The sequence below is a fragment of the Erpetoichthys calabaricus genome, chromosome 1 (genome assembly GCF_900747795.2).
Source record: "Erpetoichthys calabaricus chromosome 1, fErpCal1.3, whole genome shotgun sequence".
NCBI classification, from domain to species: domain Eukaryota; kingdom Metazoa; phylum Chordata; class Cladistia; order Polypteriformes; family Polypteridae; genus Erpetoichthys; species Erpetoichthys calabaricus.
The window spans coordinates 354990559-355016714 of NC_041394.2; the positions used below are offsets into that span (position 1 = coordinate 354990559).

The 26156-nt window shown below is 43.3% G+C and overlaps 1 protein-coding gene across 2 annotated transcripts; it reads left to right on the forward strand.

The window, feature by feature from the left end:
* Nucleotides 1-8825: 8825 nt before the first annotated feature.
* On the forward strand, nt 8826-25538 carry LOC114665453 (zinc finger protein 501-like). Of its 2 annotated transcripts, none has more exons than XM_028820043.2 (3): nt 8826-8928; nt 17714-18716; nt 23987-25538. In XM_028820043.2, exons 2-3 carry the CDS (start codon nt 18344-18346, stop codon nt 24958-24960), a joined length of 1347 nt encoding a protein of 448 aa, XP_028675876.1. In that variant the 5' UTR covers nt 8826-8928; nt 17714-18343; the 3' UTR covers nt 24961-25538. The 2 variants fall into 2 exon arrangements, with proteins under 2 accessions (XP_028675876.1, XP_051782415.1); XM_051926455.1 differs by having other exon boundaries at nt 8832-8932.
* The last annotated feature ends 618 nt before the right edge of the window (nt 25539-26156 follow it).

A 26156-nucleotide genomic window follows, 5' to 3' on the forward strand; every position in this document is an offset into this window, starting at 1 on the left:
ATGTGTTATGCATTTTATTGTTCTCTGGTCGTCGACGGAACCACACGCAGTAGCGCAATGTAAAGGGGCGTCGCCTCTGAAGAAAGATTTGTATGCAAATGTGAAGGATGCTTACCAAGCGGGGCGGCATGGTGACGCAGTGGTAGCGCTGCTGCCTCACAGTTAAGAGACCTGGGTTCGCATGATTAGAGTTTGCATGTTCTCCCCGTGTCTGTGTGGGTTCCCTCCGGGTACTCCGGTTTCCTCCCAGTCCAAAGCCATGCAGGTTAGGTGCATTGGCGATTCTAAATTGTCCCTAGTGTGTGTGCACCCTGCGGTGGGCTGGCGCCCTGCCCAGGGTTTGTTGGCTGGGATTGGCTCCAGCAGACCCACGTGACCCTGTAGTTGGGCTATAGCGGGTTGGACAATGGGTGGGTGTTCGTTAGCGTGAGCGATAATTAGTGGTTTTCAGCTGCCATTATTAGTATGATGAAATAAAGTTATAAGGTACAGCATAACATTAGGACGGAACACTTATAGTTTATCGTTAAGTTAATGGAACATTTCAATCATGTGAGATTTTTATTATAATTTATTCACATTGTAAATGAGCAGCTACTAGCCTACTAGGGTACTGGCACTTGGACTTGACATTGACATTTGACATGTACTCTAACAACGTGTAAGTGCTAAATTTTTTATTTTTCATTAAATTTTATTTCTAAGCATGTCATCAAATTTTAAGTTGTGTCTAAACAACAGTGTACAGATTAAGTTTAGACAGAGTTCATATCATAGGCTCATAGCAAGTAGCGAAACGCGTACTCCTCACAAAGTTTAAGAAAATCACAATGAATAATGAGTGGATCGACCTCATCACCTCACTCGTTGAAGGATGCAGTCCGCTCCCTGCCTGCATGTACTGCATAGAAGCACATGTCTTATCTCAAAAATAATCATTAGGAAATAAAGATATCCAGAAAAACAATAACATTTACGCCAAAAAAAAAATCATTTAATTGATTTTGCACGCGTTTTATTCGCCTACGCGTTTTTCAGGAGTGTCACCTTCGAATATCAGTTAAAGAATCTCAGATTGTATGTGAGGTTATCGTTCACTTATGTTTTGAACCTATTTACACAAGATGGTTCAAATAAATTCTCTATGGCGATCTCAAGTATTGAGGTTTACTTAAAAGAGAAAAAAAAAATGCTGTTGGGAAACTGGAAAATATAAAAAGGTTTAGCAGCGCCACGACATTTGTTATTTGTTGGAAATGACACCTTCATTGAGTACACACAGTGCCCTCGGGACAAAGAGACATTTCTCCTTGATTTCCCAGTCTGCTCCACAGTTACAAATCATACAGTTCTGCCATTGTGATTAGAGTGCACATTGCAGACTTTCATTTAAGGGTCTTTGCACACATTTTGGTCACACAGCACTGTTTCTACACGGGTCCCTCCATTTCAGGGCACCATAATGTTTGTGACACAGCAATGGCAGGTCTATTAAAGCAGTTGTCATATTTAGGACTTTGTCACATATCCCAGCATGCAATGACTGCTGCACGTCTGCGATTCACAGATGTCACTAGGTGCTGAGGGTCTTCTCTGGTGAGGCTCTGCCAGGCCTCTAATGCAGCCATCTTCAGCTCCTGCTTATCTCTCTTCAGCATATGGAAGGCCTGCTCAATTGGATTTAAATCGGGTGACTGGCTTGGCCATTCAAAAATATTTTTTAGCTTCAACAAACTCCTGTGTGTCCTCAGCAGTGTGTTTGGCTCATTACCTTATTGTAGGATGAAGTGCCGTCCAGCGCGTTTGGAGGCCTTTACTGGACCTTGAAACAGATCAGTTGTTTCTCTACAACTCAGAATTCATTGTGCGGTCAGCAGTTCCATCATCAGTGAAGAGAAGTGTGCCAGGACCTGTGGCAGCCATACATACCCATCCCATAACACTGCCATGTTTAACACATGAGGCGGTCTACTTTAGATCTTGAGCATTTGCTGTTCGTCTCCACACTTTGCTCTCACCATCACTCTGATCAGGTTCATCTTTGTCTCGTCTGCCCACAAGACCTTTTCCCAGAATTCTGCGGGCTCTTTGAAGTCCTTTTTCACAAACTTATCTGGCCATCCTGCTTTTGTGGTCTCCATCTTGCAGTGTGGCCTCTGCGTTTCTGTTCATGAAGTCTTCTGCTGATAGTCGTCTCTGACACGTCCACGTCGGCCCCCTTGAAGACTGTTTCTGCCAGGCAGTGTTTGGGGGGCTTTTTCTTGACCACAGTGGGGATACTTCTGTCCTCAGCAGTGGATTTCTTTCTTGACCCACCAGTCATTTTGTGATCACTGAGCCCACCAGTGTGTTCTTTCTTCTTCATGATATTCCAGGCAGTTGATTTCGGTCATCCTAAGGTGTCACTGATGTCTCTGACCATCTTTTTTTGTAATGTTACTGTATAACTAATGTGGGTGAAAGTGGAGTGTATGATGTACAGTTTCTCTTTTATGAGAGTCGGTAAATGTCAGTGTATGTTTACATGCAATGACAATAAGGGCATTCATTCATTCATTCTTGTTTATCCACCTCATGATGGCTTCTTTGACTTTCTTGTCCTCATGTCGATCAATGGCAACTCCAGACTCCAAATTTTAGAAGCAAGTTGACGTATTGTATGAAGCCATGAAACCCACCTGAGTGATCACAAACACCTGGGGCGCCAGCTGTGCCAAATATTATAGTGTCCTGAAATGGGGGAAAACGTGTAGAAAAAGTGTTGTGTCACCAAAATGTCTGCAAAGACCATTAAATGACAGTCTGCAACGTGCAGTTTAATCACAATGGCAGAACTGTGTGATTTGTAATTTTAAACTGTGGAGCAGACGGGGGAAAAATCAAGGAAAAAAATGGGTCTTTGTGCCAAATATTACAGAGGGCACCGTGTATAAAGACACAGAGAGACACTCCAGTCCAAAACAGAACTCAGTCATGATGTGGTTATGTTGGAAAGTTTAAAAAATCTTAAGCCAAAATTCAAACTTAACACAAAGCCTTGAAAGTCAGCTTACTTGGATCTGTCCGTCTGCCCACCCATCTTCTAAACCTGCTTATACGGGAAGCTGGAGCCTAACCCGGTAAGCAGAGCGCACAAGGCAGGGCTAACCCCTGGCCAGGGTGCCAGACAGACATCAGGGGACGATTTAGCAGCACTGGAGCCGCAAAATCTCATACATGGACACGGGGAGAACATACAAAGTCCACAAACAGAGCACCCAAGATATGAGTGCCAGTATCTGTCTTGCAATGCAGCAGCACTTTGTGCCACAGTTTAAATCTCCCTGCCGGGTTTTGTAATCTTTGGACATCCCACCCAGGGTGGGGACAATAAGGTATCCTGAACAGGTATTGCCTCCATTTAGTCCATCCTTCCATTATGGCATCCCACCTAGTACTCCAATTCTGTCCCGGGCGGGCCACCCAACCATCCTCTGGGGTATCTACAGCATGTTCTCCTCGTGTCCATATGGGTTTCCTCGGCAATCCACCGACATGCAGGTGAGGTGTATTGGCCCTGTTGTACTTTGTGATGGACTGGTGCCCTGACATGTTATTCCTGCCTTCTGCTCAATGCTAGCTGGCATAGGCTACAGCTGCCCTGCCTTGGATTAGCGGGATAAGAAATGGATGGAAAGAAATCGAGGTCTGCATATCGGACACCATATCAATAAAAAGTGCTGCCCGCCATTCGTCACGTCTTGATTTAAGACATAGAAGACCCAAAATACGACTGTTGCAGTATCACCCCGTTACTCCAAAGTCCATTAAACGATCTCCATTTTATTGACAGGCGCATTTGTAAAGAAACTCTACTCCGTTATTTATTTGGGTTTGTGGGTGGGGGACAGAACAGATCATAGACTTTGCAGCCAAAAAACTTCACGTCAGTTTTACTTTTTATTTTCTACATTAATTTGATTTTGTTTAAGGTGCATCAAGATTACCAAATGGGTTTATCAGTGAGTGTCTTTCACTTTACTACAATGTCGGGGGCCGCTCGTCATTGCTCTGCTTGCCCTTGCATTTAGCCCCCCGGGTCTGCACTGATGTTCTCCACGTGAAGCTCGATTCCTCACGGACTGCCTTAACGGGCGGCTCGGCACCGCAGACTAAATGAACAATGAAACTCATAGAGCCGTTAACACGGAAACTCTGGACTTCACAATGAAAAAAATGATGGGATAATCCTTATCGCGTATGTATGGGAAAGTATAGCATATGTAAGAATTATTGTCACATACGTACGCAGTAGGGGAATTTCATTGTACGGATCAGAGCCTCCGTAACAAGGAATGATCGCTTATGACAGTTAAAAAAAAAATAATCACAGATGGAGACTGAGGAGCTGACGACTGAGTATACGGGAGTTCGGGACATCCAAACTCGACTCGCCAGCTCACGTGCGGATTCACAAGGAAAGAAAAAAATAGCTCTTGGAGCGGACAGGACTCGACAGAAACTCTCCCTAGTTTTTTTTTTCTTGTTTGTTTAATAAAGACCTCAAACTCCGTTTACTTACCTGCAAGAGAAGAGATACGCAGCACCAGCTTCTCTTGACACGACTCCACGCGGACTGGGAACATTCGGACAGCCTACTTGTGACGTCACATTTCCCACACCCCCTTTTTTTTCAGGCGGATGAAGGCAAAGCTCGCTGCTGATTCGCCGTCCGATCCGCACTAGGACTTGTCAGGAGAGTGAAGCGGGTGGGTGAGGGGTTGGCAATCATAGACATACTGAATATAGATAGGTGCCGCATTCACTGTGTTGCCCAGTCGACACGATACGTCAGCGCGTCCGCCATATTGCGAGTGGCAAAAGTGCCATTTAAACTAATTCAGGTAGAGGTGTAAACCGGCTTTTCTGATGAAAAAACAATAACGTTTAAAACAGTATCGTTTACATACAACAGATTTTGGCGAATCGTTTAAATGCAATTATTTATATCCATTTATACAGTTATAATGGCAATTATTAAATAATAATAATAATAAATAATTCCTCCCATATAAGTAACATTTCTCGGACTGCCTTCTTCAATCTCCGAAACATTTCTAGTCTTCGTCCTGTTCTTACGCAACACAGTACTGAAGTATTGGTTAATGCCAGAGTCACCTCACGTATAGATTACTGTAATGCTATTCTATCTGGCATCCAACAAAAACGTGTCCATCACTTACAACTTCTTCAAAATTCTGCTGCCAGGATAATAACCTGCTGTTCTAAATCCACTGAACATATTACACCTCTTCTCTCTCAACTTCACTGGCTCCCTGTTCACTACAGAATACAATACTAAATACTGCTCTGAACATTTAAAGCTCCCCCCTACCTCACTAATCTCCTCCATACTTACACTCCTCTCGCTCACTCAGATCCTGTAATTTAAGAGTATTCAGTCTGGCAATATGGTGCGGCCTTAGTTTATGTTAGACAGACACAACTAAAGACATGAGCATAAAATGATGGTTGTCAATTTCAAACTGTGTTTCCTCAATGTGCTCCTTAAGAATAAACGCATCATCTGAACCAATCTCAGCCTAAACATACTGATTGATCAAAGATACACTGACAGCTTGTCCTAATGTTGACTGTCTGATAACACGCTCAGCTACTTTGACCACCTTGACTGGACCCTCAGAGGGTATCATCAAACCTCCTTTGTTTTTTAATGTCGGCGAGTGGTAGCTTTGATCATATGATGCCAGTACAGCATCTGTTACCAAACTAGCACGGCACACATCACAGGACAGCTTTCTCAAAATCCCATCCAAGGGCTACCTCCCACTGCTTCCTTGCGTGGATTTCTTTAGGAAACCTTCAAAGTTTGAGAAATGTTAACAGCTAACAACAATCTACATAGCTAGTGACTAAATACGTTTAGCCAGAATGTTGTTTGGAGGCTCACTTGAATACATAAATGCATTGCTTTGCTAGCTTAGCCTGGCGTAGCTAAAGTTAAGATTATAAAACAGGATTTTCTAATGGTCAAATATAACCATAACAATTGTTCAGCCTTACCTATGAAATGTAATCTCTGTGATCTGGTTTGGAGCGTACAGCGGTTTGTACAATCCCAAGCAGCACATGTGTGAGACATCTTTATCCATTACTTCACTACACAGCTGTGCCACTCGCAATATGGCGGCGACATTGACGTACGATGCTGCTGGTCATGCAGCGTCTAGTAATTCTATGTCGATGTTGGCAATAGCCGATCTACACCATACTGCATCTTAACTGAACCTTAAGGCACGGTGAGCATTTCAGACCGAGAAAAAGGAAAACGGATGGAGTAGAATTGGGCAGCTAGTCAAAAGTAAAGAGAAAAAAGGGTTTTGAGGGCTCGGGGTGTGGTGTGTAGGTGCTTACCTGGCGCCCTATTCAGGGATTACTCCTACCATGTGCTCAGTATTTGCCGAGATGACTCTGGTTACATGAATCGAGAAGATGGATGGATGAATGGATGGGATCTGAAATAAGAACATGTCGAAATAAAATAAAAAATGATAATAATAATAAATAAATAAATAAATAAATAAATAAAACCATTATATTCCTTGGTCACCCAAACACCCAAAATGATACCTTGGTTATTTTTAAAGGCCAACAACTGCTAAAAGATGCAGGTGGATGAGCCTATGGTATCCTGATAATGGACTGCCTGTCAGGCAGACAGCAATTTGTGAGACTCAAGGACTGTGTGAATAACACTGGAGGACCATAAGTACCAGTCCTCTCTACTTTTCACTTCACCCTGGACACCTCAGAGTATAAATGTGACACAAGGTCACGTCGCTTGCAGACATTCTCAGATGATTCTACACTTACGGAGTGTTTTGATAAAAGGGTTGAGACAGAGGAGAGGAGTCAGGGTGAGAACTTTGAGAATTGTGTGCAACTTAACATCAGCAAAACCAAAGGAACTGCTTATTGACTTTCACCACTCCAAGGAGCTTCTGTGTCCGGTCTATTCAGGGAGCAGATATAGTGGTGGTCCACTCCTACAAGTACTTGGGGGTGCACATCAATGACATGTTGGACTGGTCTCAGAACACAGAGGAAGTATAGAAGAATAGGCAGAGGAGCCTCTCTTGCTTTTTTAAGGAGACTGCTATCCTTTAATATGGGAGGTGAAATCCTTCATATCTTCTACAAGTCTGTGATGATCAGTGTGGTGTGCTGGGCTGGTAACATCACTTTCAAACAGGGCCCACCAAGTCACCAAGCTGATTAAGAAGGCAGCCTCTGCTATGGGACTCTTTCTGGACCCACTGGAGGTAGTAGTGGAAGAAGGCAAAACTGAGTGCAATTACAATACAACACAATTTATTTTTGTAAAGTCCAAAATCACACAAGAAGTGCCGCAATGGGCTTTCACAGGCCCTGCCTCTTGACAGCCCCCCCAGCCTTGACTCTCTAAGAATACAAGGAAAAACTCCCCAAAAAAAACTCTTGTAGGGAAAAAAATGGAAGAAACCTTGGGAAAGACAGTTCAAAAAGAGACCCATTATACCATTATGAACACTGCGCACATCCACACACACTACATTTACTTAATTTGCTTTTATCCAAGTCAGCTTGCAACATTTATAATACAATTGGCACATTTTTTTTCCTGGTTTTCCAATTGGAGAACAGGCAGGTAAAGTGACTCACTCAGGGTCACACAGTGGTGGGATTTGAACCCACAACCTTAACCACTACACCACACTAATGACTTTCAGCCAATGAATTAAACCACAGAAGTGAGTCAAGACACACAACCGGGGCTCCTTCATACCTACGGCAACACAACTCTCACCACACTGAAGAGCCTTTATGTCCAGTCTCTATTCAGGGTGAAGATGTAGAGGTGGTCCACTCCTACAAGTACTTGGGGGTCCATATCAATGAAAAACTGGACTGGTCTCATAACACAGAGGAACTAGAGAAGAAAGGCCAGAGTGCAATCTCTGTTCTTAGGAGACTGAGCTCCTAGTGACATCCTTCACATCTCCTAGAACTTGGTGATGGCCAGTGTGGTCTGCGAAGCTGGATTAGATTATCCATCCATCTATCCATTATCCAACCTGCTATATCCTAACTACAGGGTCACGGGGGTCTGCTGGAGCCAATCCCAGCCAACACAGAACACAAGGAAGGAAACAGACCCCAGGAAGGGTGCCAGCCCACCGCAGGGTGCGCGCACACACACACACACACCAAGCACACACTAGGGACAATTTAGGATCGCCAATGCACCTAATCTGCATGTCTTTGGACTGTGGGAGGAAACCCATGCAGACATGGGGAGAACATGCAAACTCCACGCAGGGAAGACCCGGGAAGCAAACCCAGGTTTCCTTACTGTGAGGCAGCAACTGCTGCCCCAGAAGAGAGATGCTGGGTATATTGGGAAAAGGATGTTAAGGATAGAGCTGCCAGGTAAGAGGAAAAGAGGAAGGCCTAAGAGGAAGTTTATGGATGCACTGAGAGAGGACAACCATGTGGTGGGTGTAACAGAACAAGATGTAGAGGACAGGAAGATATGGAAGAAGATGATCTACTGTGGCAAGCCCTAAGTGGGAGCAGCTGAAAGATGCATTCGTAGTAGTTATGGGTTATAATATAATCATGTTATTTATTTTTTGAAGTTCTGTTAAAAATGACACTGGGAAAAATAAAGAGTTCACTATCGATCTATAAGTTTGGTTCTTCCTCCATCCAGTAGATGGCAGCAATACGCCTAATTTTATAATTCTGTTTCTTCGAAGCTGACGACGTCACCGGAAGCGGGATGACTCACCGTGTTTACAGGCGCACGCTGAAGCGGTTGAATCGATTGGCGGGCTGACGGTATCCGACTGTCCGGAAACAATAATAAACAAAAAAGAAAGATCAACGGTACGTACTGTGTTATAAAGTGACAGCGAAAGAAGAGTGGAGTAGAGGTCGGAGTGCGCGAGCCCCGCATGAACGTCGTCCGCCTCCTCCGCCTCAGTTGTGCGGTGCGCCGCGGGCTCCGCGGGCTCCGCTCACTCACACGTACGAAGTGGCCGCCCATTAAAGGACGCCGCTTTGTTGCGGTTCTCTATGAATGACGTTTTACACCAAAGCTGGCCATTGAAGGTCTCCTACCTTTCCCTTTTTTATTACTTATATGTCTTTGTTGCCGGTTCTCTGTTTGGTTTCCGTGACCCCGGCCCCCTAGTTCTGTTTTTATTTCGCTTCGACAAACACCGCCGGTCAGTGCTCCGTTTCACGCATGCTCTGTGTCAGACGTCGGTGACGTGCACGCGCAGCAGGTCGCTGTTCTTATTGCCCTAACGCCTCGCCTTTGAACGTGAACGGCGAGGTGTACTTGCTGACTGTCTTCCCTGTAAACTTATCTGTTGTAAATATTATAAATATTTATATAGCATCTTTTATATCTACAGTATCAGGTAGTCTTTATCTATTTAAAGGGGGGGTGGTGAAGATGGTTGTTGTTTGTTATAATATTTCTGTGTTTACTTTAAAAAAAAGCCCTTTGGGAAAATAATTTTATCTATCTATCATATAGTGCCTTTCATATCTATCTGTCTATTATATGGTGCCTTTAGTGAAAAGTCAAGCACAATCACCCCTTTTATTGGCTAGCTAAAAAGATTACAATATGCAAGCTTTCAAGGCAACTCAGGTCCCTTCTTCAGGCAAGATGTAATAGTCAATATATATATATATTGATATACACAGTATATATATATATAGTGCCTTTCAAATTTATCTCTATCAATCAGTCATATAGTGTCTTTCCTTTCAATTGGTTATATAATGTCTTTCCACCTCTAGCTCTTCATAGTGCCTTTCACCCATTCACCTCTATCTATCGTATATTATCAGTCATGTAGTGATTTTCCTAACCATTTATCTATGTGCTATGTAGTGCCCTTTACTTTCAATCAATCTTTTATATGGCACCCTTCCACCTGTCTGTCCTTCATATAGTGCCTTTCCTAAACATCTATCTGTGTTTAGTTTATCTTCAACTAAATCTGAAATTAGTAATTTCAAGCAATAATAGCCATTATACACACTAGTAATACCTTGCCTAATTTTTTAAAATCAGTGTAATGGTATCTTGATAAAAAAGGTATGAAGAAAATTAAAATATTTGGGTGACGCCAAACATTTTTTTGATAGTATATGTTTGCATGTGGTTTATTAACTTATGAAAACAGAAAAGTCTTTAAGGCACTTGGTAAGAAACTATAGTAAGGACTGTGAATGAACGTTAAAAACTGAACAGGCTTGCTGTTTCAATATGATGGAAGAAGGCAGAATGGTCTTGGAGAGCTTAATCCACAGTTAGCATTGGTTAAAAGAAAATGCAAACACGTCATGGAATGTGCTAGACTGGTAGTAATCCATATATGGCAGAGTAAGTGATGAGCAGAACACACAAGTGGCTCAGTGAATGAGCGTAAGAAATAGACATTGAGGCTTTGTAAGGCTTATCAGAAAGCCTTAATATAAGTAGCTTCATCAGCACAAATGTGACATTGACTTTGGTCTCAAGAACAACCCCTCCAGAACTCTCCTGTGGCACATCACAAACATTTGTAGTAATAAAGTACATTACTACAAGCATTTTGTAATGCACCACCTGCTGGAATGACAATTTAATGCTGGTATCTTCATATGTGCCATTTGGTATGGGATTCATTAAATGAATGTTCATGTGTGTGATTCGCTATGTGTTGGAATGAAAAATGCAATGCATTTTATTACTGCAAATGTTTATGATGATCCATCTGTTGGAATGATTATGGGTGATATGTAGATTATTTAGAAAAGAAAAGTGCATTTAGGACTGAAGCATTGCATTTTGTAATGCGGGCTCTGCAACGGTCCATCGTGGTGAAGAGAGAGCTGAGCCAAAAGGCGAGGTTGTCAATTTACCAGTCGATCTACGTTCCTACCCTCACCTATGGCCACGAGCTTTGGGTAGTGACCGAAAGAGCAAGATCGTGAATACAAGCAGCCGAAATTAGTTTTCTCTGCATGGTGGCTGGACTTTCCCTTAGAGATAGGGTGCGGAGTTCAGATATCCGGGAGAGACTCGGAGTAGTGTCGCTGCTCCTCCACATTGAGTCATCTGGTTAGGATGCCCCCTGGGTACCTCCCTAGGGGGGTGTTCCGGGCATGTTCCATTGGGAGAAGGCCACAGGGCAGACCCAGGACACGCTGGAGGAATTATATCTCCTGGCTGGCCTTGGAACGCCTCGGGGTCCCCCTAGAGGAACTGAAGGAGGTGGCCGGGGAGAGGGAGGTCTGGACTTCCCTGCTTAGGCTGCTGCCCCCGCGACCCGACTTCGGATAAGCAATGGATAATGGATGGATGGATGGAGTGAACTCTAAGCAATCGAGTTCCAGACAATGTTCAGAAGCCATTAAGAAGGCTAACAGAATGTCAGGTTATATAGTGCCTTGATGTGTGGAGTGCAAGTCACAGGAGGTTCTGATCAAGCTTTATAACACGCTGGTGAGGCCTCCTCTGGAGTACTGGGTGCAGTTTTGGTCCCCAAACTACAAAAGGGATGTAACAGCATTGGACAAAGTCCAGAGAAGAGCGACTAGGCTGATTCCAGGGCTACAGGGGATGAGTGATGAGGAAAGATGAAAAGAGCTGAGCCTTTACAGTTTAAGGAAAAGAAGATAAAGAGGAGACCTGACTGAAGTGTTTAAAATTTGAAGTGAATTAGTCCAGTGGATCGAGACGGTGACTTTAAAATGAGTTCATCAATGTAATAAAAAAGGTTTTCTCTGTAACAGGAGAAGGGATGAAATAAAGGAGTAAGAGGGGGGGGGGGGGTTGGTCGCTTCAGTGCAAAACCAGCTACAAAGATTGGAATGTTTGGGATGATAGCGAAAGAATGTGCAAAAACTTGCTTCTCATAAAGAGTTTCAGAATGTTATGGGAATACAGTCAAGGCCATGTACTTGTTTTTCACTTCGAGGGGCTTCATTGCAAGCAACGCTTGTTATTGTGTGTCTTCTGATACTAGGCACCATCTCAGTGAGGGCCAAGTAGAAGAAAAACAATACTGCGTCCCGTGGAAGGGTGTGTGCTGAAACTGATCACTTCTGTATACACTGCTTACACGTAAGCCATTTTGGGTAAGGACACTCAATTAGTATATAAGGGAAGGTTCCGCCCTCAGTTTCTTCGGAAGCTCAACCGTGGGGAACGTGCACACCGCCCGGTATTGGACCAGGCTCACGAGTTGATCCTCTGACGAGACTGACACGCGGGCTCCCTCAGTCTACTGGTCTAGGATGATGGCTCTGGGTCTTTTGATATTACTGCAAGTATAGTATAATTCATATATATATATATATATATATTACTGTAAGTCAATGGTATAATTTATATATATATATATATTACTGTAAATCAATAGTATAATTTATATATATATATATTACTGTAAATCAATAGTATAATTCATATATATATATATATATTACTGTGAGTCAATAGTACAATTCCTATATCTGCATGTATATTGCTATTATATTGTATGTAATTGATATTATATCTGAACAAGTAAAAACAATTGAAGTATTGGACCTTTCCTCTCTGATTCTTGCCTGCTTATTTTCTGTTAAAACCTTTGAACCATTTTCCCAAACTAAAACATTTTGGCGTAGTCGGCAGGATTTTGGGGAATCTGGTAAAATATTGAACTATTAAGTGAGGCAAAGGAAATCAGAGATGTTTAAGAAAAAGGATAAAAGCCCTGGCGCAGCTCCTTTACCTCTCCCCGGCTGGGAAGAAACAGTATGGGAAGACTGCGCCAGAGAATTGAGATGTGGGGGGGGGATTAGCACAATATTGGCAGAGCTTGGATTCCCCAACACCAGTGAATGTACTAGCCGCGCTTAAGAAATGTCAGGTGTCTGCAAAGGAACCCATAACGGGCTTGCAGATGCGAGGGTGGGTTTTGCTAACTGTGGTTAAAAATCTGGACAGTCTGATAGACGAAAAAGAAAGGGAGATTAAGAAAATGCAAATGGACTTGGCGGATGCGTTAGGGCGGGCCTCAATGGCCGAATCCCAGGTAGCTGTATTATTGCCGCGGGTACAGAGAGCCGAGGGGATGGCGGAAAAGGCAGCCTTTTGCATAGCCAAGGTGAATGCGAAAAAGAAGCGTAGACCGGATGTTGCAAAGATCAAAGCGTTTGTAGCCGCAGTTAACGTCCATGAGTGGGATCCTGAAAAATGGGACGGTAACATTTGGGATGATGATTATGAGGATGATGACGGACCCGATGCAGGGTCGGTAATTGATCCTCTGCCTTTACAGGCTAAACCCGTGATGCGTCGCAGACTTTTTACTGAAGCACATGGTAATGTTAGGAGGGGAGATGTTTTCAAAGATTACACTGCACAAGAAAGGGAAGGATTTAGATCACGTTATGCACAAGGGCGAAATGAGCCAGTAGACACATGGTTCGTACGCTTGCATGATGCAGGAGCCGGGCATGTGTCACTGGATAAGGGGGATGGTACTGAATTTACAGATTATGCTGTTGATTCCCGTTTTAAACAAGCAATGAGACAAGAATTGACTAAGTTAGAAGGGGACAGCACGTTGATGGCGCTGGCGGCGAACGCAGCGTATGAAATATATCCACACCCCCAGAATTGGCCTGAAGTAAAACCATGGACGACTTTGCAGCAGGCGATTCGAGTGGTTAGAGAATTGGCAATGAGGGACGCCGTGGTAGCGGGCCAAGCGGATCAGTTAGATGTATTCCCATTTACATCTATAGCCAGGACCATCCTAATAAAAACAGCCCCTGCTAACTTGAAAGGAATAATAATGACTCTTTTACTGAATGAGGTAGGTGCAGGAGTGGGGGAAGTTGTAGCCAAATTACGGGATTTAGGTGACCTGGGAGAGTGGGGAGGAGCCCCGCCAGGGACAGCTGCAACACAACCCACTGGGGCTACATCAAGGAATAGCGCCTATAGAACAGGGGGAGTGAATAGGAAGGAGTTATGGGGAGCGTTAATTAATGCTAAGGTCCCTAAGGAGGAGATAGATGGACAGCCTACAGGACTGCTCCTGGACAGGGCAAAGAAAAAAGGACTTATAGATAAGTCTGGCGGAATAAAGAAGCGAGTGGCAAAGGCGGAAGTACATTCGCTCCTTACCTTTGCAGAATGGGAAAAATTAAGTAAAAAGCATGACGAAGTTCTTACCTTTGCTGAGTGGGAGAAATTGAGCAAAAAGCGTGATGAAACTGGCCCCTCTTCATCTTCCGAGAGCTCCTCGGAGAAAGAGGAGGAGGAAGATAGGGAGAAAAACCGACGCAAGAGTAAGCATAAGAAAGGAGGGAAAAAAGCCAAGGGCAAAGGAAAAGGGAAAAATAAAGGAAGGACTTTATATCCCGTTGAAGAATTAGAACATGCAGCACGAAATTGTTAAGGGTAAAGCTAAAGTGTAAGTTAAAATTTTTTTTTTTAGAATTAACACAATGTAAATAGGTAGTATCATAATCATAAATTCTGCTTCAGGAAGAGGAGAGGAGTGGGTGCAACATGCTGTGTTCTTGTTTTACAGAATTGGGGGTGTTCTGAATGAAGTAGGAGCCAGTACTTTAGGAGACGACTCAGGTCCGATGGTGGTGGAACAATTCCACTAAATCTAGACAGCAGGAGAACACGACGTGTCCGGAGAATCAGTCTTGCAATGTCCTCACCATTACGACTGGTGACGGGTGCACCATCTACTCCTCGAACTTGAAGGTGCCGGGGGTAAAACCACAGAAGTATCTGATTGAGTGCTCTAGAAACTTAAACATTACCTGGACGTCGAAAGTAACTTGGTGTATGGGGCCCTGGAATGGCTCCAATGTACAGTGCGAGGTCAATGCAACATCAGGCGAATACACCTCTAATAAGACTGGGCCCATTGGCTGGATCAATGCAACTGAAATTATTAACAGGACTATACCAATGCTTGCTATAGCCGTGTGGGCCAGAACCCCCATAATGAGACAGTCACATGTAGAACCGATAATTGACACATGTAAACTTGTTTCTATGATAGCAAAAAGGACTAAGGTTACATGGCAAGTGACGTTTCCACTGTTGCCACAGTGTAAGCGTGCTAAACGGGCATGGTATGACACTTTCTTAGGAGGGGTTGGCACCACCCTAGGAACTTTAAACACCGTAGATAATGAAATAACTGCAAACAAGCTTGAGAATGTGGGACGACATACTCACAAAGTGGCAGACCAAATGGCTAGGTGGTTACCTCAGTCCATGGTCTCTCATCAGCAAACAGTAAACTGGGAGCAACGCGCTTCAGATTGGATAATCACGGCTAGCAATGACATTCGATGGCTAAATGTCTCAACTTTCATGAACTGGACTGTATGCACTTTTAACATATTACAAGCACAGATACAGAAAAAATAACATGCAAATGGCTTTAAGGACTAATAATATGCAAATATGGCAAGATATTATTATTATTGCTTTAATGACTATATTTAATTGCTGTGTTTTGTGTTTTAAAACGAATTAATAACAGAGCACGACAGACAAGGTTGCTGATTTTGCACTGAGCGAGGGACCGATTGTAATAAAAAAGGTTTTCTCTGTAACAGGAGAAGGGATGAAATAAAGGAGTAAGGGGGGGGGGGGGTTAGGGGGGGGGGGGTCGGGATTGGTCGCTTCAGTGCAAAACCAGCTACAAAGATTGGAATGTTTGGGATGATAGCGAAAGAATGTGCAAAAACTTGCTTCTCATAAAGAGTTTCAGAATGTTATGGGAATACAGTCAAGGCCATGTACTTGTTTTTCACTTCGAGGGGCTTCATTGCAAGCAACGCTTGTTATTGTGTGTCTTCTGATACTAAGCACCATCTCAGTGAGGGCCAAGTAGAAGAAAAACAACACCGCGTCCCGTGGAAGGGTGTGTGCTGAAACTGATCACTTCTGTATACACTGCTTACACGTAAGCCATTTTGGGTAAGGACACTCAATTAGTATATAAGGGAAGGTTCCGCCCTCAGTTTCTTCGGAAGCTCAACCGTGGGGAACGTGCACACCGCCCGGTATTGGACCAGGCTCACGAGTTGATCCTCTGACGAGACTGACACGCGGGCTCCCTCAGTCTACTGGTCTAGGATGATGGCTCTGGGTCTTTTGATATTACTGTAAGTATAGTATAATTCATATATATATATATATATATATTACTGTAAATCAATAGTATAATTTATATATATATATATTACTGTAAATCAATAGTATAATTCATATATATATATATATTACTGTGAGTCAATAGTACAATTCCTATATCTGCATGTATATTGCTATTATATTGTATGTAATTGATATTATATCTGAACAAGTAAAAACAATTGAAGTATTGGACCTTTCCTCTCTGATTCTTGCCTGCTTATTTTCTGTTAAAACCTTTGAACCATTTTCCCAAACTAAAACAATCAAGAACACAGAAACTTGTGAAGGGGAAATTTCGTAGAAACATTAGGAAGTTTTTCTTTACACAAAGTACGATAGAAACTTGGAATAAGCGACCAAGTAGTGTGGTCGACAGTAAGACGTTGGGGACTTCAAAACTCGACTTGATGTTATTTTGGAAGAATTAAGTGGGCAGGACTGGCGAGCTTTGTTGGGCTGAATGGCCTGCTCTCGTCTAGAGTGTCCTAATGTTGTAATGTTAGCTTTTAGCTAAACAAATGGGCAACAAATGGACTAAATGGTCTCCTCTCGTTTGTCAAATTTTTTATACAAGAAGAAAACTGTAATTTTCTAATAAAGCGCTTGCACATTTACATGAACATTTTTCACCGAATTGACTGATGAATCGAAACATTAATCAGGTAATTACCTGTATTTGGCACAATAGTTATTAGCTGCAACCCTGAACAGACTAAAAGTAAACTATCAAGAATAGAACTAAACTTTGCTGTGGGTTCTGAGTAGTGTTGTTAGTCTGAGGAACAGGAAGTGTATTTCCGATTGAAGTCAAGGACGATTCTTTATGCAAAGAGTCTGTGGGGCTCTGGAACAAAACTGCCGAGGCAGGGAGTTGGAGCAGAAACCTCGACAACCTTTAAAAAGAACGTGAATGAGATGCCGGGACAGCTTAGCTAGTAGTGAAACACACAAGTGACAAATGGACTGAATGATCTCCTGTCATTTGTTAAATCTTTTACTTTCTTATTCTCTGTTTTCATAAGAACATAACAAAAAATATATGATTCTTTGGAATTTATGAATCGATCTTTTCAGATGCAAGTGATTAAAAATGAAAAAGCAGATTCTGACGTGGATCAGTATTTTCTCGCAGGACTAGTATCGCATGCACCTGTAAATACATTCACAAACTTAGGGGTCTTAGGGGACCCACCCCGCTGTTCACAACCAATGAGTGTACAGAATCATTTATAAATTCTCGTAGGATGTTACGTTATGGTTTGTCTTTGCTGTGTGGTGTCCAAGTAGACCACTTGTGAGGCCTTTGGTCCATGTAAAAACTCACGAGAAGGTCCAGGTAAGAGCAGCTTGACTGATTCGTGGGCAGCAGCAGGTGACAAGTGGCTGGTTCAGATGTGTTTAGTGCTTTTCTGATTCTGGTTCATTTTGTTCTGTCTACAGGGCAAATAAAAGGAGGTGAAGTTTCAAGTGACAAATACAGAATGGAAGAGAAGCATCCGAGTGTCCAGTAACCTCTCCAGATGTCATCATAGTAGTTCAAGTAAGTGACCTTAGAAGAGACGACTGAGGTGCTGTGCAGACCAGTGTTGACGTTTTGGATATGTGGTGTGGTGGCTCACCACAGGAGTGCCAGCTTTCAAAGATTAGGCCAATCAGCAGCTCGAGGCCGATCGCTGTGCTAAGCCAATCAGAACGAGGAAGCCCACTTGCGTCCATGTGATTAGCTGCTATATCTTCTGTAAACCAGACTGAGAAAGGCCTGTCAAGCTGAAGCACACCCATAGATGGCCGGACAGACAGGCTGCCTGGGGTAAGGCCCTTCATTTTATTTGAAGGGACAAAAATCGAGAGCTTCAAAAGCCAAGGGGCCATACCTGCTACTGCCTGCTATGGGCTTCTTTTTGCTGCTGACAACTGGACGTGTTGGCTGTTGTCAGTAAAGAGACACTGATGGGTCACAAATAAAGGTGTTACTATCATTATAATATCCCTAATTGAGAGAAGGCCATCTGTCGAGGAGACTATAACATTAAGGTGCAAGCGGCCCCCACATAAAACAGCCAGGAGAGAATGTCCGGCTACACCCGAGTCTCCACGTATAGCATGGAGAACAAAAGACTTGTGGTCATTAAAGAAGAAGAAGACGATGACAGTGATTGGGAGTCTGGGCAACGTCAGACAAAAGAAGAAAACTGTCAAGGGGGGCTGGCAGTCATTAAAGAAGAGCCTGAGCCAACATCCGACACCCGTGACGCTGTAAGCCGCATCAAGTCCGAAGACATTGAATCAGAATGGCCCTGTTGGCCTGTGCGTCCACATGGGGAGGGAAGTGGAACTGGCGTGACAGAGAGTGAACCGCACTTTGTCCTTCTGAAGAGCGAGTCTTGGGACTGGGATGTGATGAAGACTGAGAGAGTGTCGAGTTTACCGTATTCCGGTGAAGGTAAGAGCTGAAATCGGAAAAGTGGTGTAACGTGTCATGTGACTTAAATGGTATCTTATATGATCGATGCATTCTGAGTTGAAAAGTTAAAAGGTGTGTGTGTGTGTGGGTTCCTTCCGTGACTTATAGTTATATTCCTTTTCCTTGCCTTTTTCATTTACTTTTCAGTTTGGGTTATTTCTTCTTCTTCTTCTTTCTACAAATAATTATTATTTAGCTTCTATCTTTAGTTTTTTGTGAGGCACAGACTTGTTTATGTACTGTTTCTTTAAATGTTCCTTGTCTTTTGGAGGCAGGACCACCCCTTGCATTACTGTTAGACACCACCCATCCATCCATCCATCCATCCATCCATCCATTTTCCAACCCGCTGAATCCGAACACAGGGTCACAGGGGTCTGCTGGAGCCAATCCCAGCCAACACAGGGCACAAGGCAGGAACCAATCCTGGGCAGGGTGCCAACCCACCGCAGGACACACACAAACACACCCACACACCAAGCACACACTAGGGCCAATTTAGAATCGCCAATCCACCTAACCTGCATGTCTTTGGACTGTGGGAGGAAACCCACGCAGACACGGGGAGAACATGCAAACTCCACGCAGGGAGGACCCCAGATCTCCCAACTGCGAGGCAGCAGCGCTACCCACTGCGCCACCGTGCCGCCCTAGACACCACCCCAGACCCATAATTTTAGTAAAGTCCTTCTTTTATTGTCCTTTTCCCCTCCCCTTCAAATCAAGGGTTTAAGTAATCCACTCCCTTTTGGGGCAGTTTGATCGTATTTTGTGACTTTGATTTTATATGTTTGATTTCTTTTTAAATTTTTTAAGGCCAAACCCATTTGGCTCAGTGTAGACTGAAGCCTGCCAGGTGGGTAGACACTCAGGCTGTAGCGGAGTGAACCTTTTCTGGTCAGGCTAGCTTGGATTCTGGCCTTCTTTGTGGTAATATATCGGAAGCCATTTTGTTTGCTGAATTCACAACAGAGTGCCTACTTAACTAGTTACTGTCTTGCCTCCTTGTAGTAGGCACACACTCTTCCATAAAGCCCAGACAGATAGAGTGTTGAAGTCCTGGTTGTCCTTCTGGAGGTTTCTCCCATCTCCACACAGGTTCTATGGGGTTCCACCAGAGTTACCACTGGGTTCTTGGTCACCTCTCTTACCAAGGCTTTTCTCCCACAATTGCTCAGTTTGGTCAGGTGGTCAGTTCTAGAACGAGTCAGAGGTGGTCTAAACTTCAGCGTGGGCTACTCTGGCCTTGAGAACCTTCTGGGCTGCAGCCCTCCCAAGGCCTGTACCTCGACACAATCCTGTCCCTAAGCCCTGCAGGCAACGCCTTTGACGTCATGGCTTGGTTTTGGTCATATGTGGGACTTTTCTAACCTGTCCAATCAATTGAATTGTAAAATAGTGTAAATAGGTAAAATTACTATCAGAAAAACTGAGGCAGCAAATTTTGTGGAAATTAACATTTGTGTCATTCTCAAAACGTTTGGCAATAACTATACTCTTATACAAAAGCTGTAAACCAGCGAGGCAATAACATTTATCCAAATTTGTGGAGAAGAAAATGCGGTACATGTGGTTTTGGGTGAGATTGCACTTTGGCCACAACAACACATGGTGTGTGTGTGTGTGCTGAAGGTTTCCTCCTATGAGCCCCAGCACGTACCTTCTGCCAGATGGTAATCCACATGTCTGCACTAGTTTCTGTTACATCCCCTCTCCCCAATGCACAATATCACTTATACAGGGTGGCCCACCTCCACCAAGACGACTCCCGTCTCATCTGTCGCCAGATAGAGTGCACGTGAACACGCTGAAATGGGCACAGAGGTGTATTGACACCCAAGGAGATCACCTTCAGCATCTTCTGTAAATGTGAGGACCACATTTCATAATTTTTCTCATCATCACATAATGCAGTATTGTGGGGTACAAAATCTACATTTTTTTTATATTTCCATTATATTTTGCTCAATCACAGCAAGATGAATTCAGATGCAGGACACTTGTATAGGCATTATAATAACAAAAGCATATTCTCTTCCCTTACACCTCACTTTCATAACGGTTGTTCACAACATAGTGCTAAATTGGTTTTACAGCCTGGGAAAGGAAGACTTGACAATACCTCAGGCTACATCAAAAAACTTGATTAATTTGGGAAAAGATAGATTCAAGAGTTTGAGCAGAATTCATTCATCATATTGACAGCCAGCCAATCAGGTGCATGCAACAATCATGTGTTGTGAAAGCCCGGTAGAATTTTATAATAAATATGCCTCATCTGAAGAGCGACATAGGAGAGAGGAAGTAGAAGGGACGAAGACAGCAGGAGAAGAGAACAGAGCGACAGAACGTGCAGCCATTTCCATCTGATTGTCAGAAAAGCATCTTATGACCAACGACGAGTGCGTGATCACAAGCCGCCTGCGACATTCATCCTTGTCATCTTTACTTTTTCGTAAGCTTTTTCTAAAGACTATATATATCCAGACTTTTACTATCAGTCCTATTTTCTATTATTATTCCTGTAATAAATACCACGCTGCTTTTAACTTTCTATACTTTGTCTTCATGTCTGGAGTGACTGAAGTAATAAGGTCGATTTCTTTGAGCACCTGGTGCAGCCGGAGCTTTGCCATTATCTCTGTGCTGCGAGGTTTATTAAGGCTGAGGGTGAGAGCTCCACCTAATAGACGGGAACAGAACGTAAAGTAAGGCATTCTTGGCTAATAAATGGCCGATAGTCAAGGATGCTGAGCCTTTGTATGTCAGAGTATTTTCTTGGAGACCTAAAGTAATATTTAGGTCTGAGATATCTTTAAAACATTGTATGTTGTTTGTGCCGATAATAAGTAAGTCTCTTGAAGTGCTGAGAGAGGGACAGGCTGAGTTATTCCTAAAGCACTTGTGTGATTTAAAGTGCTAGAGATTAAGAAGCTGTGTGTTTGTCATTCATAGGGCACTGCTGAGTTTCTGTGTGTATTCGTACAGCTATGTACAGTATGTGTGTGATAATCTTAAGGTGGAACAGTAGATCAACCCGATAACGAACTTGACGAGTACACTTACCTCTAGGTAAAGGGTAAGTAGAGGGGAAATACCACAATAATACAGGCAGTCATCTCGGTATAGGCGGGACAGTTTTTCGTGAGCCACCCTGTATTTTAAGTTGGACCAACAGCAGTGCACATGCAAAATTTTGTGAAAACTGGTTCATCAGGCTAGAGAATGTCCCCCTATGTTCTGAGTCTAAGCAGGCTGTCATATGCCTTTTACTCACAAGTGACTTCTTTCAAAGTCACTTCACCTTTTACACCTGACTGACAGAATTCTGCTGAGGTGCTTGTCCCTCTGACAGGTTCTCCATCTCAGGAAAGACCTCTGGCGCTCTGTTATAGTGACAATTGGATTGTTTGTCACTTCCATGACCGTGGCCCTTCTTGCCCGATTTTACTCGGTTGCCGCACAAACAAATAGCTTACTGTTGTGTGCTGGAGTTACAAATGTGACAAAAAATGGTGTGAGACTCCTTTTACTCACAAGTGACTTCTTTCAAAGTCTCTTCACCTTTTACACCTGACTGACAGAATTCTGCTGAGGTGCTTGTCCCTCTGACAGGTTCTCTATCTCAGGAAAGACCTCTGGAGCTCTGTTATAGTGACCATTGGATTGTTTGTCACCTCCATGACCGTGGCCGCCCTTGCCCGATTTTACTCAGTTGTCACACAAACAGCTTACTGTTGTGTGCTGGAGTTACAAATGTGACAAAAAATGGTGTGAGACTTCCAACATTAACCATAAAGCAGGATAGTCACTGGTCAGCCCTGAAGAGACTCACTCTAGACCAACTTGCCCCCCAAATCTATCAGCAGGTTTCAATCCCAAAAGTTGGGAAAACTGACTGAACAGTTTAAAATATAAATAAATATCCCAAAATATATCATATATACTCAGGTGTAAGTTCTCCCATGGATAATTCTGGGCTTGATTGTACCATATGATCGGCATTATAAATTATATAACTGAATGCGGAAAACTCGCGCCATTGGTCCAAGAGATTATGATATGCTAGCACCCACCTGAGAGCGTCACCACGGAGCACACGGCCATTTTGTTTCTATGTATTGTGCCTACGTGACCACACAGTAATACCCGAACTATTCCAAAGCAATGTTTGCACTATTTTTTGTATCTTGCACCCTCCTACACCTTTATTGTAAAAGCGTCCCTTATCTACGATGGAGCGTTCGATCAGAAGAAAATAGGAAGCTGGTTTTAAATGAAAAGTCGTTGAAGCAGCGAAAGAAATTGGTAACTACGCGGCTGCAACAAAATTCGCTGTGTTTGAAAAACTGGTGTGAGATTGGAGGAGGCAAAAAGATGTATTAAGAAAAATGCCTAAGACAAAGTGTGCTCTGCGAACTGGTATTGCCTCATGGCCGACATTGGAAAATCATATTACCGAACGGTTTTCTGAAAAAAGACAGAAAGGATTTGTAGTTACAAGAGATTTAAGTGTTCTAGTTTCCAATGGGCATATAAGTCGGGGTCTGATTTTTATGATCGATTTTTCAGGTTTCAACACCTGACTTTATACTCGAGTATATACGGTAGATAAAAAAAAAAAAATAGAAGGGATTACCATAAACAGTTGGGTGGTAGATAAAAGGGCAACAGAGTGCCATCTAAATGAAATTGTGTACACTTAATGTTTCCTTCACTTATTTTTTTTTATTACGATTGTTTATTTGTTCCATGCCAGTGGGATATTGTCAAAGCAGTACTTCAGAGGGGGTGTAGTTACACAGTCTGCTTTGAGACACACAGAGGGTTTGTAAGTAATCAACAGAAGTTGGGACACCTGTGCAAATTGTTTGTCTCAAACTGCAAGGCTTCATCTACTTGAATTGCTGCAGAACGTCTGTAGGTTGTAATCTATTAGTTGTTCCTTGATGGAAGGCCCCTTTAAACTCTCAATTTAAACCTTAGCTAGTTTGCTGGTTACCTTTTCACCATTTTAGGTCATTCACTGAATTTCAACTGATTTTAAATTTGAAGAAAAACAGAGGTGTTCTAAAACATTTGACCAGCAGTGTACGTCACCATTTAGATGATGGTGATGCAGCAGTGTCACAGCTGGCTTTATTTCATCAATATGCTGTTGTACGTTACATGATGAATTCTTATCATTTTTGTTTCCTTTCTGATTGTTGTACTTACGCAAAACTGTGCAATTATGTATTTTTTTCCAGATCTATTAGAAAATGGCACCTCCTCCCCATCTTCATCTCCTCAGAGCTCTGTTCAGCGTATCCCAGAGGAAAATGAAACTGTGAAAAATCTGTCATCTGGATCGGAGATTTTGCTACCGGCCTCGTTGCCGCACAGTTTCCTGCCAGTTGTGAAGTTAACACAGATAGACGCAATCAAAACTCAGCCACAGGCGCACAATTCAAAATCTGCAAGTTCGGCGGCCTGCCATGAGACTAGGAAAACCTCAAAAAGCAAAGCTAAAACTAAATATAAGCGGAGTTATTCCAAACAGAAGACATTCTGCTGTTCTGACTGTGGAAAGATATTCTCTGTGAGGAGCAGTTTTTACAGCCACGTAAAAATTCACGCTCCAGAGAAGAGACATTGCTGTGCCGAGTGTGGCAAAAGATTCACTCTTAGGAGCACCCTGAACAGCCACATGAGAACTCACTCTGGGGAGAAGCCGTACGCCTGCATTGAATGTGACAACCGATTTTCACGAAGGAGCCACCTTCAGACCCATGCGAGAGTTCACACTGGAGAGAAGCCGTACTGCTGCTCTCAGTGCGGCAGGCAGTTTTCGCAGACGAGCAGCCTGAATAAACACTTGAGAATCCACACGGGGGAGAAGCCATATTGCTGTGCTCAATGTGGCAAACGATACGCCTCCAACAGCAGCCTTCAGGTCCACAAACGGTTCCACACTGGAGAAAGGCCGTATCCCTGTTCGGAGTGTGGGAAACGATTCTCCAGAAGCAGTGACCTTCAGATGCACGTGAGGCTTCACACTGGAGAGAAACCATACTGCTGCCCCGACTGTGGAAAGAGGTTCACCAGAAGAAGCAATCTTCAGACCCATTCAAAACTGCACAAGGGGGAGAAACGGTACTGCTGCTCGAAATGTGGTGAAAGTTTCTGTTTCAGGAACAGTCTTCGGTCTCACATCAGAAATCACAGCGGGGAAAAACCTTAGTGAGGTGCTGAATATGGCAAGTGATACATACACCACCAATAGCAGTCTGCGGAGACACCGGACCTCTCTCTTCACCTGGGGGTTTCTCTCCAGTGTTGGAGTTAAATCACTAAGCATCTCCTCTCATGTAGGATGAACTTGAAGCTCTAGTAGGGTTGAGGGTATCAGCAGCCCCTGGGATTAGCCCTTGCACTTTGAGGTGAGAAGCGTTTTTTCTTTTGTAAACTTTCAGTAATACCCAGTCACCAGGATGACCAGCGTCTGACACCGACTTGGGCAGGGGAGAGGCGACTGTTAGCTGTGAATGTGGAGTCTTCGTAAGAGCAATTCCAGGCTGCCACACGTCTTCCGAGAGTAAATGGAAAGTCATTTGCGTGTCAGTCAGTTGAGCTGAGGCAAGTTCTACCATAGGGAAGAATCTTCACAAGGTCTTTGATGTATCTTATCCAGCATGAGTAAGTTAGTTTCTCTCGTTTAGATTGTTATCCCTTCCAGATGAAACTACAGGTGCATCTCAATAAATTAGAATATCATGGAAAAGTTCATTTATTTCAGTAATTCTATTCAAAAAGTGAAACTCATATATTTTATACACACTGAATGATGTATTTCAGGTGTTTTATTTCTTTTCATTTTGCTGATTATGGCCTACAGGTAATCCAAAACTCAAAATTCAGTATCTCAGAAAGTTAGAATATTACATAAGACCAATTAAAAAAAAAGATTTTTAATACAGAAATGTTGGCCTACTGAAAATTCTGTCCATGTACGTCCTCCATACTCAGTTGGGGCTCCTTCTGCATGAATTACTGCATCGCATGGAGACAATCAGCCTGTGGCACTGCTGAGGTGTTCTGGAAGCCCAGGATGCTTTGTTGGCCCAGCTCGTCTGCATTGTTGGCTGTCTGTCTCTCCTCTTCCTTTTGATAGATTCTCTATGGGGTTTAGGTCAGGAGAGTTTGCTGGCCAATCAAGCACAGTAATACACACCATGGTCATTAAACCAGGTACTGGGACTTTTGGCAGTTTGGGCAGGTGCTAAGTCCTGCTGGAAAATGAAATCAGCATCTCCATAAAGCTTGTCAGCAGAAGGAAGCATGAAGTGCTCTCAAAATTCCTGGTAGATGGCTGCGCTGGCTTTGGACTGACTTGATAAAACACAGTGGACCAACACCAGCAGATGACATGGCTCCCCA